This window comes from Ranitomeya variabilis, chromosome 1 (genome assembly GCF_051348905.1).
Source record: "Ranitomeya variabilis isolate aRanVar5 chromosome 1, aRanVar5.hap1, whole genome shotgun sequence".
Taxonomy (NCBI): domain Eukaryota; kingdom Metazoa; phylum Chordata; class Amphibia; order Anura; family Dendrobatidae; genus Ranitomeya; species Ranitomeya variabilis.
In genome coordinates this window covers 428,540,238-428,559,119 of record NC_135232.1, presented here as the reverse complement: position 1 = coordinate 428,559,119, position 18,882 = coordinate 428,540,238, and the positions used below count along the sequence as shown (strand labels likewise).

The window sequence follows — 18,882 nt, the reverse complement described above, 5'->3', positions numbered from 1 at the left end:
TCACACATATGGTGGGGGTGCCCTATAATACATACATCTTGGGCAAAGGTGGTTCCCTTGATTGAGACAATAACTGGTCTGCTTACCCCCAATACACCAGAAGCCCTCCTCCTCTCAGTGTCACCAATAAGTAAACACGTGTAAAAGGTCGGCAATAGGCTACCTAATACAGGCGGCACTACTCCACCCACTGTGGAGGAATGGTTTGCGGAGATCTCTCTCCTCAATAGGATCTCATCTGATTGCCCTCTCACCGGCTGATGTTGATAGATACTGTGTGATTTGGAGGAACTGGATGAATGTCTACCATCTAGCCCCCAACAAAGATTGTCCGGGATCTCATCAGAACAGTGTTCATAATCACACTATTGACTGGTGGTCTGTCGCGGTCCGCTCCCTCTCTGTCTTTCATATGGAAAAACACATGCTTGATCGGGATATTGATGGAAAATCCTCCCTATAACCCCAATGTACTGTAGTTATGCATAGATTTATAGCTATATTTTACCCCCTATACTATTTGTATTGTATTTTCTTGTACTTTCTAAATACAAAAATAAAGTTGAAAAAAGGGGTTGTTAAAATGAGAACACGAATGCAAAAATACACAAATGTAAAGGAAACATTTTTTTCCAATACATGATCTCCTGTAAGTATGTGAGCCTGTAACACATGCCAGGCCTTTCTACGCTGCACACCACTTTTTAGTTGCTCCATGAGAACTATCATTTCTATTACAGTAAAATGGGCAATAACTTGCACAGGAAGCCATCAGTTGCACACAAACGGAGATGGAGTAGAGGAAACATGACCGCCTGCTCCTTAGGTCCCAGGAGAGGCATTTTGTATACACTATTCCATACTTTGAAACTTGCGGTAGTCATTTAGTTTATACTTTGTAGGATAAACATGGAATAGTAAAAAACAAGGCTTGTAGCGCCATCTACTGGCGGAGCCTTCCGTGCTTCGGATGGATTCCAGGGTTCTACGTATGGATTACTTGGAGTATATCTCTATAAATTGTTGGTCTGTTGCATATAAGTATAGAAAAATAGATGATATTTAAAGCGGTTCTCCACTACGTTTACACTGATGACCTATCGTTAGGGTAGGTCATCAATGTCTGATCGGCCAGGGTCTAACACCCCCGCAAATCAGCTGTTACCGGTGGCAGCAGCCGCCAGTACACACTTCGTGAACTCTGTCTACTTGTAGTGGCCGCCGCCGCAGGGTATTACACATCCGCCTCCTGTTCAAATCAATAGGAGGCGGATGTAGTACCCAGTGGGGGCCATAAGTATACGGAGCAGCTCGGTAAGCGAGCACTTCCGGCACCGCCGCCTAGAACCAATGATCTGCAGGAGTGCCGGGTGTCAGACCCTGGCCAATCAGACATTGATGACCTGCCCCAACGATAGGTCATCGGTGTGAAAGTAGTGGAGAACCTCTTTAACCCCTTAATGACCGGGCCAATTTTTACAATTCTGACCACTGTCACTTTATGAGGTACTAACTCTTGGACGCATCTACGGATCCCAGTGATTCTGAGACTGTTTTTTTGTGACATATTATACTTCATGTTAGTGGTAAAATTCCTCCTGGGTGTTTGCTAAGGGATAAGAGCAGATAATATTCAGGAACCCAGTGAGCAGCCATTTTGTTGGTGACTGCAGAGTTGTACTGACAAGTAGACAGTCACCGAGGATGGCAGGCAGAAAGGATTCTGGGAGATATGTGGTGGAGGGAGCAGGGTGACAGCAGCACAGAGTATTTCAGGAGAGCAGTGTGCTGGTCTATGGGTGGGCCCCCTGTTCGGTGCACGGAGCAGCCAGGGAGTGTACATAGAGCGCTGTCTTTTATACACGTGGATGGACCATCTGCTCCACAGAAATCCAGGAAACATTTCTGCGGATTGATGGCCTGTTCTGATCCAGACTTTGCATGTAAAGACCTCATTCTCCTCCTCAGATCCTGTCTTCTCCATCCTGTCCTGGCGATGTGTGAAAGCGAGGCGACAGGCGAAGTACGGGGTGACGCTGGGAAGGAAATGTAGCCAAATAGTAATGATAAAAATGAGACCCCTCTCTTCAGCTGCCTCACCAGCCCTGACTGCACCTAACTGAAGGTCATGCTGCCCCCTCTATTACCCCAGACCCGTGTGCAGGTGCTCAGCCAGGACCACCATAGAATGGGTCCCCTTTATAAAGATAATACTGCCATAGTGTTCTCACATAATACCGCCATATAGATCACACATAATACTGTCCTATAGTTCTCACATAATACCATCATATAGATTGCAAATAACGACACCAGTGCTCTCACATAATACCGCCATATATATCACACATAATACTGTCCTATAGTTCTCACATAATACCATCATATAGATCGCAAATAACGACACCAGTGCTCTCACATAATACAGACATATAGATCACACATAATATCGCCATACAGATCACACATAATACTGTCCTATAGTTCTCACATAATACCATCATACAGATCGCAAATAACGACGCCATAGTGTTCTCACATAATACACATATAGATCACACATAATATTGTCCTATAGTTCTCACATAATACCATCATATAGATTGCAAATAACGACACCAGTGTTCTCACATAATACCGACATACAGATCTCACATAATACCGCCATATAGATCACACATAATACTGTCCTATAGTTCTCACATAATACCATCATACAGATCGCAAATATCGACGCCATAGCGTTCTCACATAATACAGACATATAGATCTGACATAATACCGCCATATACTTCTCACATAATACTGCCATATACTTCTCACTTAACGACGCCTTATAGATCTCACATAATACTGCCATATAGATCACACCTAACAGGGGGGAGAGGAGTGCATAGGAGAGGATTAGATACACGACCCAGCAGTCAGTATCACACATAGGAGGATTAGATACACAGCTCAGCAGTCAGTATCACACAGGAGAGGATTAGATACACGTCTCGGCACAGTATCACACAGGGTAGGATTAGATGCATGGCTCAGCAGACAGTATCACACAGGAGAGGATTAGATACACAGCTCAGTCAGTATCACAGGAAAGGATTAGATACATGGCTCATCAGACAGTATCACACAGGAGAGGATTAGATACACAGCTCAGTCAGTATCACAGGATAGGATTAGATACATGGCTCAGCAGACAGCATCACACAGGAGAGGATTAGATATACGTGTCAGCACAGTATCACACAGGGTAGGATTAGATACATGGCTCAGACGACAGTATCACACAGGAGAGGATTAGATACACAGCTCAGTCAGTATCACACAGGGTAGGATTAGATACATGGCTCAGCAGACAGTATCACACAGGAGAGGATTAGATACACAGCTCAGTCAGTATCACACAGGAGAGGATTAGATACACAGCTCAGTCAGTATCACACAGGAGAGGATTAGATACATGGCTCAGCAGACAGTATCACACAGGAGAGGATTAGATACACAGCTCAGTCAGTATCACACAGGAGAGGATTAGATACACGTCTCAGCACAGTATCACACAGGGTAGGATTAGATACATGACTCAGCTGACAGCATCAAAGGAGAGGGTTAGATACACGGCTCAGTCATTATCACACAGGGTAGGATTAGAAACACAGCTCAGACAAATTATAGTGACCGGGAGGGCCTGTACCTGCCAGCAGCACTGGGGGGCATATAGTGACCGGGGGGCTGTACCTGTCAGCTGCACAGGGGGGCATATTGTGACTGGGGGGCATGTGCCTGCCAGCAGCACAGGGGGGCATATTGTGACCCAGGGGGGCATGTGCCTGCCACCAGCAAAGGGGGGAATATAGTGACCCAGGGGGGCATGTGTCTGCCAGTAGTACAGGGGGGCATATAGTGACCAGGGGGGCATGTGCCTGACAGCAGCACAGGGGGGCATGTGCCAGCACAAGGATGGGGGTTATATAGATACCACCAGGATGAGGGACATATGATTTGTAAGACGGACACTGGCATTATAAGACAGACCCCCATTTAACATAAAAAATTATTTTTTTCTCCACCAAATTTGGGGGTGCGTCTTATAGTCCGAAAAATACGGTAAGTGTCGTTCACCTACACTTACACTCCTGCAAAGCAAAATGGCGGGGCCCAGTGGCTGAAAAAATAATTAATAATAAATAAAAATGTTAAAGTTAAAAAATGTAAATTTGTATTAAAAATAATTGTTTATCTAAACAATTATTTTTAATACAAAAAAATAAAATGCGGCACCTTCCCTTTAAATCAGAGAGATATGTCACACAAAATAGCTAATAAATAACATTACCCACTTGTCAACTTTACATCAGCACAATTTTGGAAACAATTTTTTTTCGTTATGACTTTATATGGGTTAAAAGTTGACCAGTGATTTCTCATTTTTCCAACAAAATTTACAAAACCATTTTTTGGGGGGACGACCTCACATTTGTAGTGAGATTGGGGGGTCAATATGACAGAAAATAATCAAAAGTGACACCATTCTAAAAACTACACCCCTCAAGGTGCTCAAAACCACATTCAAGAAGTTTAACAACCCTTCAGGTGCTTCATGACAACTAAAGCAATGTGAAAGGAAAAAATGAACATTTTACTTTTTTTCACAAAAAATGTACTTTAGACAAACTTTTATTTTCACAAGGGTATCAGGAGAAAATGGACCATATCGCATTTGGAGACCTCCTGATGTACCTAAACAGTGGAAACCCCCCAATTCTAACTCCAACCCTAACACAGCCCTAACCCCAACACACCCCTAACCCTAATCCCAACCCTAACTACCACCATAAACCTAACCCCAACTGTAACCCCAATACAACCATAACCCCAACCGCAACACCACAATGTAACCCCAACAAAACAACCGTAACCCCAGCCGCAACCCTAAACCAACCCTAACTGCAAAGAACGGAAAAAAATAAAATTTTATTATTTTTACCTAACTAAGGGGGTGACAAAGGGGTGGGGGGGTGTGGGGTGGTGTTGGTTTACTATTTTTTTTATTTTGATCACTGTGAGAGACCCTATCACAGTGATCAAAATGAACCAATAGGAAAAATGTCACATTGTTGCCGGGTACCGGACGGCAGATCTAGGCGGGTGCACTTCCAGGAATAAGACACTTAGGGCAATTGACTCATGGATGCCAGATACTCCTCTGCCTAAAGGCCCCGTCACACTTAGCGACGCTGCAGCGATACAGACAACGATGCCGATCGCTGCAGCGTCGCTGTTTAGTCGCTGTGTGGTCGCTGTCACACAGACAGCTCTCCAGCGACCAACGATGCCGAGGTCCCCGGGTAACCAGGGTAAACATCGGGTTGCTAAGCGCAGGGCCGCGCTTAGTAACCCGATGTCTACCCTGGTTACCAGTGTAAAATGTAAAAAAACAAACACTACATACTCACCTTCGCGTCTCCCGGCGTCCGCTTCCTGCACTGACTGAGCGCCGGCCCTAACAGCAGAGCGGTGACGTCACTGCTATGCTGTGCTTTCACTTTACGGCCGGCAGTCAGTCAGTGCGGGAAGCAGACGGCAAGGGACCTGACGGACACCGGAATGTGAGTATGTAGTGTTTTTTTTTTTTTCACATTTACGATGGTAACCAGGGTAAACATCGGGTTACTAATCGCGGCTCTGCGCTTAGTAACCCAATGTTTACCCTGGTTACCAGTGAAGACATCGCTGAATCCGTGTCACACACACCGATTCAGCGATGTCAGCGGGACATCAACGATCAAAAAAAGGTGCAGGCCATTCCGACACGACCAGCGATCTCACAGCAGGGGCCTGGTCGCTGCTACGTGTCAAACATAGCGAGATCGCTACTGAGGTCGCTGCTGCATCACAAAACTTGTGACTCAGCAGCGATCTTGCTAGCGATCTCGCTATGTGAGACGGGGGCTTAACTCAGAGAATCACTTGGCGCAAGCAGTGGGGACAAACTGTTTATTGAGATTTCTGGAGACAGATAAACCAAACATTCCTAGGATGTTACCTCTCCTTAAGGCCATGTGCACACATAGCGGTTTTTACCGCGGAACCGCAACGTTTCTGCAGCTGCGGGTCCGCAGCAGTTTCCATTGCGTTTACAGTTACATGTAAACCTATGGAAACCGCAATCCGCTGTGCACATGCTGCGGGAAAAACCGCGCAGAAACGTAGCAGTTTACATTCCGCAGCATGTCACTTCTTTTGTGCAGAATCGCTGCGATTCTGCACACATAGGAATGCATTGATCCGCTTACTTCCCGCATGGGGCTGTGCCCACGATGCGGGAAGTAAGCGGATAATGTGCAGATGGTACCCGGGGTGGAGGAGAGGAGACTCTCCTCCAGGCCCTGGAAACCATATTTGTGTAAAAAAAAAAAAAGAATTAAAATAATAAATAATGATATACTCACCTCTCAGCGCTGCACGCGGCCGTCCGGTCGTAGGGTTGCTGTGCGAGCAGGGCCTGAGATGACTTCGCGGTCACATGACCGTGACGTCACGAAGGTCCTTCTCGCACAGCATCTTTGGAACCGGACTGCCGTGTGCAGCGCCGAGGAGATCGGGACGTCAGAGGGTGAGTATATAACCATTTTTTATTATTTTTAACATTACTATTGATGCTGCATATTGCTGCATATGCAGCATCAATAGTATAGGAGTAAACCCGCAGCGGAAACCGCAAAACAAACCGCGATAAATCTGCAGGGATAACCGCAGCGGTTTTGCCCTGCAGATTTATCAAATCCGCTGCGGGAGAACCCGCAGAGGACCCCGTAAAGTGTGAAAATGGCCTAAGCTTGCCCGCATAATCTGGAGACAAACTAAAGAGTAGTTGATTTCACTGATGTTGGGGCAGAAATGCCACTCTGGCAAAACACATACTTCCCTTCTCTACAGGAACATCCCTCCTCTGCTTTCTGGAGCTCCAGAAATGTAATGAAAGTAAAAGACAATAAAAATATTCTAATGTCTTTTGAACAGATACAGACTCAGTACGCAGTCCCTAGAGCTCAATTCTTCAGGTACCTACATCTTAAGGTAACTTCACACTAAACAACTTTACAACGAGAACGACAATGATCTGTGACGTTGCAGCATCCTGGTTAGCGATCTCGTTGTGTTTGACACGCAGCAGCGATCTGGATCCCGCTGTGATATCGCTGGTCGGAGCTTAAAGTCCAGAACTTTATTTGGTCGTCAGATCGGCGTGTTTGACAGCAAAAGCAACGATGCCAGCAATGTTAAACATGGAGCTAACGACCTGTGAGAACGATAAGTGAGTCACCGCTACGTCACAGGATCGCTCCTGCATCGTTGTGGAGCTGATGTGTTTGACATCTCTACAGCGACCTAAACAGCAACGCTGCAGCGATCGGATCGTTGTCTATATCGCTGCAGCGTCGCTGAGTGTGACGGTACCTTAAGGTCAACGATCCAATCCCACATAGGGACAAGCACGCAGATATCTTCTCTCCTGCTGATTGGCATACTTAAATCACAGGGACCACAAGGTCTTATCTCCACTCTATACACCCATCTACTGTCAGCAAACATGAACTCTACTTCTTTGGCGGTTAAGGGAAAATGGCAGCTCTTGATCCCTAACATTCAGGAGGAGGACTGGAAGGAGATGCTGGAGTTCTCAATCTAGGTTTCCCCATCAGCTAACAACAAAATGACCTAATTATACACTGCTCAAAAAAATAAAGGGAACACTAAAATCCCATACCCTAGATATCACTGAATGAAATATTCCAGTTGTAGATCTTTATTCATTACATATTGTAATGTGTGGAGAACAATAAAACCTAAAATTATCAACGTAAATCACAACTAATATCCCACGGAGGTCTGGAGTTGGAATGATGCTCAAAATCAAAGTGGAAAATTAAGTTACAGGCTGATCCAACTTCAGTGGAAATGCCTCAAGACAAGGAAATGACGCTCAGTAGTGCGTGTGGCCTCCATGTGCCTGTATGACTTCCCTACAATGCCTGGGCATGCTCCTGATGAGGCAGCGGATGGACTCCTGAAGGATCTCCTCCCAGACCTGGACTAAAGCATGCGCCAACTCCTGGACAGTCTGTGGTGCAACGTGACGTTGATGGATGGTGCGAGACATGATGTCCCAGATGTGTTAAATCGGATTCAGGTCTGGGGAATGGACGGGAGAGTGCATAGCTTCAATGCCTTCATCTTGCAGGAACTGCTGACACACTCCAGCCACATGAGGTCTGGCATTGTCCTGCATTAGGAGGAACGCAGGGCCAATCACACCAGCATATGGTCTCACAAGGGGTCTGAGGATCTCATCTCGGTACCTAATGGCAGTCAGGCTAGCTCTGGCAAGCGCATGGAGGGCTGTGCGGCCCTCCAAAGAAATGCCACCCCACACCATTACTGACCCACTGCAAACCGGTCATGCTGAAAGATGTTGCAGGCAGCAGATCGCTCTCCACGGCGTCTTCAGACTCTGTCACATGTGCTCAGTGTGAACCTGCTTTCATCTGTGAAGAGCACAGGGCGCCAGTGGCGAATTTGCCAATCCTGGTGTTCTGTGGCAAATGCCAAGCGTCCTGCACGGTGTTGGGCTGTGAGCACAACCCCCATCTGTGGATGTCGGGCACTCAGAACATCCTCATGGAGTCAGTCTCTAACCGTTTCTGCAGACCCATGCACATTTGTGGCCTGCTGGAGGTCATTTTGCAGGGCTCTGGCAGCACTCCTCCTGTTTCTCCTTGCACAAAGGCTGAGGTAGCGGTCCTGCTACTGGGTTGTTGCCCTCCTACGGCCGTCTCCATGTCTCCTGGTGTACTGGCCTGTCTCCTGGTAGGGCTTCCAGTCTCTGGACACTACGCTGACAGACACAGCAAACCACCTTGCCACAGCTCACATTGATGTGCCATCCTGGATGAGCTGCACTACCTGAGCCACTTGTATGGGTTGTAGAGTCCGTCTCATGCTACCACGAGTGTGAAAGCACAACCAACATTCAAATGTGACCAAAACATCAGCCAGAAAGCATTGGTACTGAGATGTGGTCTGTGGTCTCCACCCGCAGAACCACTCCTTTATTGAGTGTGTCTTGATAATTGCCAATAATTTCCATGTGTTGTCTATTCCATTTGCACAACAGTATGTGAAATTGATTGTCAAACAGCGTTGCTTCCTAAGTGGACAGTTTGATTTCACAGAAGTTTGATTTACTTGGAGTTATATTCTGTTTAAGTGTTCCCTTTATTTTTTTCAGCAGTGTATGTAATCCATCAAGCATATCTTACACCAGCTAAATTAGCAAAAATGGGTCGTTCTCAGTCCTTGGAATGTCCAAGGTGTCATGAGTTGGAGGCCGACTTCATACACATGATGTGGTGGTGTTCAGTAATACATACATTCTCGTAGGAGGTTACCACCTTCTTGTCATCCCTAATAGCTATACTAATTCCCCTGGCTCTCCCTTGGTGTGCCTGTTTGCGGTTGTGGAAGAAGATAATTGGGACCATTATATTAAAATATTTCTCCGAGACACACTATTTTTGGCCAGGAAATTAATTGCTCTGAGATGGATGGGTAGTTCACACCCAACACTGAGATCCTGGGTAGAACTTGTCAATTCAGGGATTCTATATGAAAACACGGTCTATCAAAATAGAGGGTGCCCTGGGAAATTCTATAAGATATGGGACTTCTGGAACTCAACACCTGTCACTATCTAACAATTGCCTAAGAATACTGAAGTGGGGGAGGGGTGTGCCCAAACCACATTTACAGGTGCGTCGGTTTTTTAAGCAGAAATGTTAATTTTTAGATATTATGTAAATAGTTTTTGGGTATCGATCTCCAAGCTTCGAGGTTGACATTATATGCGATCCAGTAAATGTATACTGAGATAACAAGTTATAATGTGTGGTTAGATCTATATGAAATATATAACCACAGTATAACACTGCTGGACGGTTAATGACCAGACATGGGAATGAACACTACTAATTCATACATCGTTGCTTTTAATTTTGTAAACCAGTGTAATAACAAAGAGTACTCCTGTATATGGACAAGGGAAATGTGTGTCGTCTTATGTATATTTTCAATAAACGAAGGTAAAAAACAAAACAAAACAATAGCCTCCATGTCATGTAGATCTACTACAGGAATCCCGCACTGTGAGAAGAGCAAAGGTATCTAGCAAGACTTTTTCTTTGCTTTGTTTTACTTTTAGTAAACCAAGACGTATAGCTCAAAGGATGAAATATCATGTGAACGAAGTCTAAGCTGTAGACATGTCTGTTCATTTAGAATGACCACTGTATCACCCTCCAATACTTACTTATCCCCACAATATTATATGAACATGAATAATATATCTATACAGAGTCCACAATTAGGGTGAAACTGACACATTGCCCCTTTGACAGGTCTGGTTTACACTAAAGGGAATCTGTCAGCAGGTTTTTGCTACATCATCTGAGGGCAGCATAATGTAGGGAAAAAGACCCTGAACCTAATGATGTATCACTTAGATTACTGGGTGCAGTTTTTAGATGCAGCAGAGCTCAGAAAGCTAACCCCACCCATACCCCTGATTAGCAGCTTGCTGTGTACACTGTATATTGACAGTAAGCTGCTAATCAGTGTCGATGTGGTTGGATCGGGATGCAAGTGGGATAATCTCTTGCTGATAAAATAGTCACTGTACTGAAATAACAGAACACAGTCTAATAAGTGACACATCCCTGAAATCAGTCTCAGTACCTACCTCATGCTGTCCTCAGATTACATGTGGAGCGATCAATCAAACAGAATGAGTGGTGACTCGACCAGGATGCTGTACCGTCCTGATTGCTCGAAGTAACACAAAGAGAAACATTTTTAAAGGGATTGTCTTCTACTGGATGTCCCAAGCCTAATTATTTCAAGACCCACTAGTAACAACTGTGCATACTCTGTTATGACCTGGTGGTTAAGAGGCCACACTGATATGACCTGGTGGCTAAAACGCAACATGGGACGAGCTCTGAGGAGGTGGTATCTCTACTGACCGCAATCCCTAATCCTAACAACAACACTAGTAATAGCCGTGGGATGTTCCTGACTCTCCCTAGACACCTCTTCACAGCCTAAGAATTAACTACCCCTAAAGAAGGAAATAGAAAGCTATCTTACCTCAGAGAAAACCCCCAAAGGAAAGATAGCCCCCCACAAATATTGACTGTGAGTGAAGAGGGAAATGACATACAGAGAAATGAAATCAGTTTTCAGCAAAGGAGGCCAATACTAAACTTGATAGACAGAGAGAAAAGGATACTGTGCGGTCAGTATTAAAAACTACAAAAATCCACGCAGAGTTTACAAAAATGAACTCCACACCGACTCACGGTGTGGAGGGGCAAATCTGCTTCCCAGAGCTTCCAGCTAGCCTGAATATGACATAGTGACAAGCTGGACAAAAAGAGACATATTTGCAAAACAATAAGTCCAAAGCAAATGGACAAACAAGAACTAGCAGAAACTTATCTTTTGCTGACAAGGACAGGCCATATGAGAAATCCAAGGAGAGAACAAAATCCAACCTAAGACATTGACAGCTGAAATGAACTAAAGCCCAGAGCAGGTTTAAATAACAAACCCAGGCAAGGCGATCAGTGATGGCGGCTGCTACAGCTACCTAAAGGAGCAGCAGTTCCACTCGAAACCACCAGAGGGAGCCCAAGAGCAGAACTCACAAAAATACTATTAGCAACCACAGGAGGGAGCTCCAGAACGGAATTCACAACAATACTCGCCTACTACGGTAGTGCCATTTCAGTGATGTCGGGCCGTTGTTCCTGTAGAGCGCGATTACATTGCTATGTCACTGTCTGCTGCAGGCAATCAGAGGTTGCTGTTTCAGTTCATCAATAGTCCATCAAGAGAAGTTAGTATAGACTGATTTTAGAAATTAGTTAAGCTGGGGTTGATCAGTAGTGTACAACACCTTTATAGGGAACCAAGACCACCTAAGCTTTATTTCTACCCTCTAACAAGCCCCTTTATGTGGCTTAGTGATTGGGTAATAACTATAAAAGTAACTTTAAGGCTATGTGCACACGATGCAGATTTGGTGCAGAATTTTCTGCACAAAATCTGCATCTTCTGGCAGAAAACGCAGCTGACAATTCCTGCGTTTTTTATGCGTTTTTTGTGCGCTTTTAGTGCGTTTTTTGCAGTGCAGTTTTGGTGCAGTTTTGTAGTGCATTTTTTTATGCTGATTTGTCAGCTTTTTTTAAAGCTAAATAAAGAGATAAAAGTTAAAAAAAATAAATATATATTTACGTGATGTCATTTCCTAGTCCAAGGCGGAGGAAGGTGAGTATATAATGATTTTTAATTTTTTAACCTGTGACATACGTGGCTGGGCAATTTACTACGTAGCTGGGCAATATACTACCCGACTGGCCAATATACTACGTGGCTGGGCAATATATTACGTGGACATGCATATTCTAGAATACCCAATGCGTTACAATCGGGCCACCATCTAGTGGGGTAATAAGGGGTTAACGTCTCCTTGACATTGCAAGGGGACGTTAACCCCAGTTAATAATGGAGAGGCGTCTATAAGACGTCTATCCATTATTAACCCCTCAAAAAAATTTGGCATAGGCTCCCGCCCAATTTTCATGCCCAGAAAGGGAAAGCCAGCGACTGCAGGCTGCTAATTTGTAGCCAGAGAAGGGGTTAATCTTCCCAGGCTATGAATATCAGCCTACAGCTGTCTGCGTGGCCTTACTGGCTATTAAAATAGGACCCCAGAAAAAAATGACATAGGGTCCCCCTATATTTTATAGCCAGAAAGGCTACGCAGACGGCTGTGGGCTGATATTCATAGCCTAGAGAGGGGCCATGGATATTGCCCCCCCCCCCCCGGGCTACAACTACCAGCCTGCAGCCGCCCCAGAAATGGCGCATCTCTAAGATGCGCCAAATCTGGCACTTAGCCTCTCTCTTCCCACTCCCGTGTAGCGGTGGGATATGGGGTAATAAGGGGTTAACATCACCTTGACATTGTAAGGTGACGTTAACCCCAGTTAATAATGGAGAGGCGTCTATAAGACGCCTATCCATTATTAACCCCAAATTACTGAACACAAAAAAAAAAAAGACACAGGAAAAAGTATTTAAATTTTCTAAGTTTTACCATACTTACAAATCCCTTGATCTGTAGTCTTTTCCGACGTAGTCCATTAATATCGAGTGTCCCACTACGATCTGCCATGGAGAACAGCCACACCAGGAGATGTGACTGCTCTCCATGGCTGCCAAAACACACAGACAGGAGCAATCGCTTTACGACACTGCTGCGTGAGAATTTTCACGGCAGTTCAATTGCCGTAAAGTGAGCTCCCGGAGTTCATTTAGCTCCAGGAAACGAACGGGCAGCTCCGATACACTGCAGGAGCGATTAACTCCTGCAGTGTATCACCGGAGGACGTCGTGGGACAACCTATACTATGGATTACGATGGAAAAGATTTTTTTATTTTTTTTTATTTTGGGACAAGGATGATCGTGGATGGTGGCCTTCGGGGACGTATGTGGCGAGTATGTACTACATGTTATATGTGTTTGTGTTTTTAACCCATTGTAGTCAGTCGCCTGACGATGGGACAACTCTCCCATCATCACATTTCGATGGGAGTAGTCCCACCCGACGAATGACTACAATGAGTCACTACTGACAGACAGACACACAGACAGACACACACAGACACTATACATACCATTTCTACCATACGACCCCATTTTCGCTACACTCCGCCCACTCACTTCCTCCACATCACTGACGTCACTTCCGTCTGCTGCGGTTTTGACACCCAAATCCGCATAAAATCTGCAGATGGTACTTACATCTGCAGTTTTTATGCGGATTTGACCCACAAAATGGGAGTCAATGGGTGCAGAAATGCTGCAGTTCTGCACAAAAGAAGTGACATGCACTTCTTTGAAATCTGCAGCGTTTCTGCACGGATTTTTCTGCACCATGTGCACAGCTTTTTTTTTTTTTTTTTTTTCACATTGATTTACATTGTACTGTAAATCACAGTGCAGTTCTGCAGCAGAAAAAAACGCTGCAGAACTGCACTAAATCTGCATCGTGTGCACATAGCCATAAACTGCTCTCACACTATGCAACTTAGTGGGTGACTAGTCCGGAGGGAGCAAGGGACGGGGGGCGGTTAGTTCCTCGGCCTAATCACCCCCATCATGAAAGCATGCCCTTGTGGCTGTAAGTGACATTATCTCCAAGAGCGTCGTCACCAACGTCTCCCTGGAAATTTGCAGCAAAGCTCGGGGGTCACGGTCTGCTCCCAGGCAACAGAATGTAGTGGAAGCTTTGCAAAGAGCTGACAGAGACATTGGTCAACACAGGTTTAGGAGACGAGAATAAGCCCTCCATATTTTATTGGGGGGGGGGGGTGGGGGATTCGGGCATTTAAGAAGGGGTGGTCCAAGTAGTGGAAATGACTTAAAGGTGACCTGTCATCAGAGTTTTTGCTCATATTTTATTGCTGCTACTTTCTAATATTCCATTTTTTTCTCAATTTTTTTTAAATAAGTTGCCATAAGGACCTTATAATATTGTGCTAATTTTTAGGGTCTTTACCAAGAGGATGTTCCTGCCAGGGTAACAATGTAGAGTAGACACCCCCAAAGAATCCCTTAAGCACTGTCACCTTTGTAATGACCGCAACGTTTTTTTTATCTCTATAAAAACGATAAAATATTGTTAATATGAGAATATACATTTAGTACAAGGCTTCCAGGTACAATGGCAGGACCCAGTGAACCCCACATCTAATACACTCGATGTGAGGAACTGGCCACTTACTAACGACTATTGGACCAAAGTGTGTAGAGTGGGGTCCACGGCTCTATGGGATGCAGACTTTTCCAGCACAGAGCATCGGTTGCATTGATATTGTTGTGTTTTATTACATATTTTCTTGCTGTGTTTTATTCGTGATTTGTTGCTTATCAGTTCATCCTCAGGAATCAATGTTTCCATTCCAGCAACTAGGCCCATTGTGTGGATGGGGACAGTAGACACAGGGGAGCCATCACAATAGGGGTCTCACATGCAGTCACAGGTGATGGGCTTATGGAACATGCTTCATTCTTTAAGCTTAAGGCAAATGTTTAAGGGGGAGGGAGAAAGACGTCACATGGTTAGTCAGGCATTTGGAAAAGTGACATCGAAGGGATAGCATCGAGGATGACGTCCTGGAGCACATGAATGGATGGCCGATGGAGGTTTGGAGATCGGCTGCCGACTGGGCTGAACACACGTGCTACTGTTGAGGGATTTGTTGTTTGGATTTCAGGAACTTTCTTAACTGGAACTGTTGCTGCTGGACACATGGGCTTTGATTGCGTTACCTGTCATCTGATGGAGCGTGAACTGTGACTACAGACTATACTGTCGGGAGATACGAAATCTGTGGACTAACCAAAAGTTGGAAGTCAGTGAGTATCGCCTGGTTCGGGGGCAGTGGGACTACCAACCCTGGGAGGAGATCTTGAGGACTTGGAGCAATGTATTTTGGCCATATATGCCCGGAGTTATTATAAAACAATGGACATAAAGAATAAAAACAGTTGCATCGTTAACCTGCCTAGGTGATCATTACAACCCACAACCTCAGATCTTAACACTCGAGTTTCAGGAGGTGTCCGTCATTTTGATGGAAAAAAAACCCCAACAGAACCTGACACTATACGCGTGTGAACAGCCTTACATATGGTTATGCATACTCTCTAAATACATCCAGAAACTACTTACTGACTGGGGAGTCCCAGATTGGCTTTTGCTGTATGTTCTTCGTTTTCTTCTTCTGTGTTACAATCTACCCCGTGATCTCCTAGACAAAGTAGTGATAAAAAGTAGAGATTAGGTGTGAAATACATTCTCCTAAATTGTTAAGTGTTATGTACACTGAATAAAATAAGTACCGTATATACTCGAGTATAAGCCGACCCGAGTATAAGCCGACCCCCCTAATTTTGCCACAAAAAACTAGGAAAACTTATTGACTCGAGTATAAGCCTAGGGTGGAAAATGCAGCAGGTACCGGTGAATTTCAAAATTAAAAATAGATACTCCATACCGTTCATTATGGCCCCATAGATGCTCCACATAAAGCTGTGCCACATATAATGCTCTGCACCGTTCATTATGGCCCCATAGATGCTCCACATAAAGCTGTGCCATATATACAATGCTCTGCACCGTTGCCCCATAGCTGTGCCATATATATATATAATGCTCTGCACCGTTGCCCCATAGCTGTGCCATATAGTGCTCTGCACCGGTGCCCCATAGCTGTGCCATATAGTGCTCTGCACCATCCATTATTGCCCCATAGCTGTGCCATATAGTGCTCTGCACCATTGCCCCATAGCTGTGCCATATAGTGCTCTGCACCATTGCCCCATAGCTGTGCCATATAGTGCTCTGCACCGTTGCCCCATAGCTGTGCCATATAGTGCTCTGCACCGGTGCCCCATAGCTGTGCCATATAGTGCTCTGCACCATCCATTATTGCCCCATAGCTGTGCCATATAGTGCTCTGCACCATTGCCCCATAGCTGTGCCATATAGTGCTCTGCACCATTGCCCCATAGCTGTGCCATATAGTGCTCTGCACCATTGCCCCATAGCTGTGCCATATAGTGCTCTGCACCATTGCCCCATAGCTGTGCCATATAGTGCTCTGCACCATTGCCCCATAGCTGTGCCATATAGTGCTCTGCACCATTGCCCCATAGCTGTGCCATATAGTGCTCTGCACCATTGCCCCATAGCTGTGCCATATAGTGCTCTGCACCATTGCCCCATAGCTGTGCCATATAGTGCTCTGCACCATTGCCACATAGCTATGCCATATAGTGCTCTGCACCATTGCCCCATAGCTGTGCCATATAGTGCTCTGCACCATTGCCCCATAGCTGTGCCATATAGTGCTCTGCACCGTTGCCCCATAGCTGTGCCATATAGTGCTCTGCACCATTGCCCCATAGCTGTGCCATATAGTGCTCTGCACCATTGCCCCATAGCTGTGCCATATAGTGCTCTGCACCATTGCCCCATAGCTGTGCCATATATATAGTGCTCTGCACCGTTGCCCCATAGCTGTGCCATATAGTGCTCTGCACCATTGCCCCATAGCTGTGCCATATAGTGCTCTGCACCATTGCCCCATAGCTGTGCCATATAGTGCTCTGCACCGTTGCCCCATAGATAGCTGTGCCATATAGTGCTCTGCACCGTTGCCCCATAGCTGTGCCATATAGTGCTCTGCACCATTGCCCCATAGCTGTGCCATATAGTGCTCTGCACCATTGCCCCATAGCTGTGCCATATAGTGCTCTGCACCATTGCCCCATAGCTGTGCCATATAGTGCTCTGCACCATTGCCCCATAGCTGTGCCATATATATAGTGCTCTGCACCGTTGCCCCATAGCTGTGCCATATAGTGCTCTGCACCATTGCCCCATAGCTGTGCCATATAGTGCTCTGCACCATTGCCCCATAGCTGTGCCATATAGTGCTCTGCACCGTTGCCCCATAGCTGTGCCATATAGTGCTCTGCACCATTATTGCCCCATAGCTGTGCCATAGAGTGCTCTGCACCATTGTCCCATAGCTGTGCCATATAGTGCTCTGCACCATTGCCCCATAGCTGTGCCATATAGTGCTCTGCACCGTTGCCCCATAGCTGTGCCATACAGTGCTCTGCACCGTCCATTATTGCCCCATAGCTGTTGCTGCTGCTGCAATAAAAAAACAAACAAAAAAACAAAACATACTCACCTGTCTTGCTTGCAGCTCCTCGGCGCCATCTTCCCGGCGTCTCTCTGCACTGACTGATCAGGCAGAGGGCGGCGCGCACACTATATGCGTCATCGCGCCCTCTGCCTGAACAGTCAGAGCGGAGAGACGCCGGGAAGATGGCGCGACGCCCGGCATGTGGAACGAGGACAGGTAAATATGCGATACTTACCTGCTCCCGGCGTCCCGCTCCTTCCCCCGGACAGCTGGTCTTCGGTGCCGCAGCCTCTTCCTCTATCAGCGGTCACCGGCACCGCTTCATTAGAGAAATGAATAGGCGGCTCCGCCCCTATGGGAGGTGGAGCCGCCTATTCATTTCTCCAATGAGCGGTCCCACGTGACCGCTCAGGGGAAGAGGCTGCGGCACCGAAGACAGTGTGACAGGCAGGGGGAGCGACAGGAACGCCGGGACTAGGTAAGTATATGACAGTGCTCACCCGCCGACCCCACCACCGATCATGACTCGAGTATAAGCCAAAAGAGGCACTTTCAGCCCAAAAATTTGGGCTGAAAATCTCGGCTTATACTCGAGTATATACGGTATTTGATACACTGCCTATTTTGCAAGTTTTCCTACCTACAAAGAATGGAGAGGTCTGTAAATTTTTATCGTAGGTATACTTCACCTGTGAGAGTCAGAATCTAAAAGTAAAACCGGAAAATCACACTGTATGATTTTTACAGTTGCATTTTATTGCATGAAATAAGTATTTGTTACAACAGAAAAACAGAACTTAATATTTGGTACAGAAACCTTTGTTTGCAATTACAGAGGTCAGACATTTCCTGTAGTTCTTGACAAAGTTTGCACACACTGTAGCAAGGATTTTGGCCCACTCCTCCACACAGATCCTCTCCAGATCTTTCAGGATTCAATATTTATGAGACTTTTGGGTTGATTGAGAACATAGTTGTTGATCAATAATAAAAATAATCCTCTAAAATACAACTTGCCTAATAATTCTGCA

At 45.6% G+C, this 18,882-nt stretch overlaps 1 protein-coding gene across 1 annotated transcript in view; it reads right to left on the bottom strand.

The window, feature by feature from the left end:
• Nucleotides 1-18,882, bottom strand: part of CAAP1 (caspase activity and apoptosis inhibitor 1) — a 63,067-nt gene that overhangs the window by 33,644 nt on the left and 10,541 nt on the right. The window contains exon 4 of the mRNA XM_077249287.1: nt 15,865-15,943. Within this exon, the coding sequence (XP_077105402.1) occupies nt 15,865-15,943 (79 nt within the window). The remainder of the gene's footprint in view (nt 1-15,864; nt 15,944-18,882) is intronic.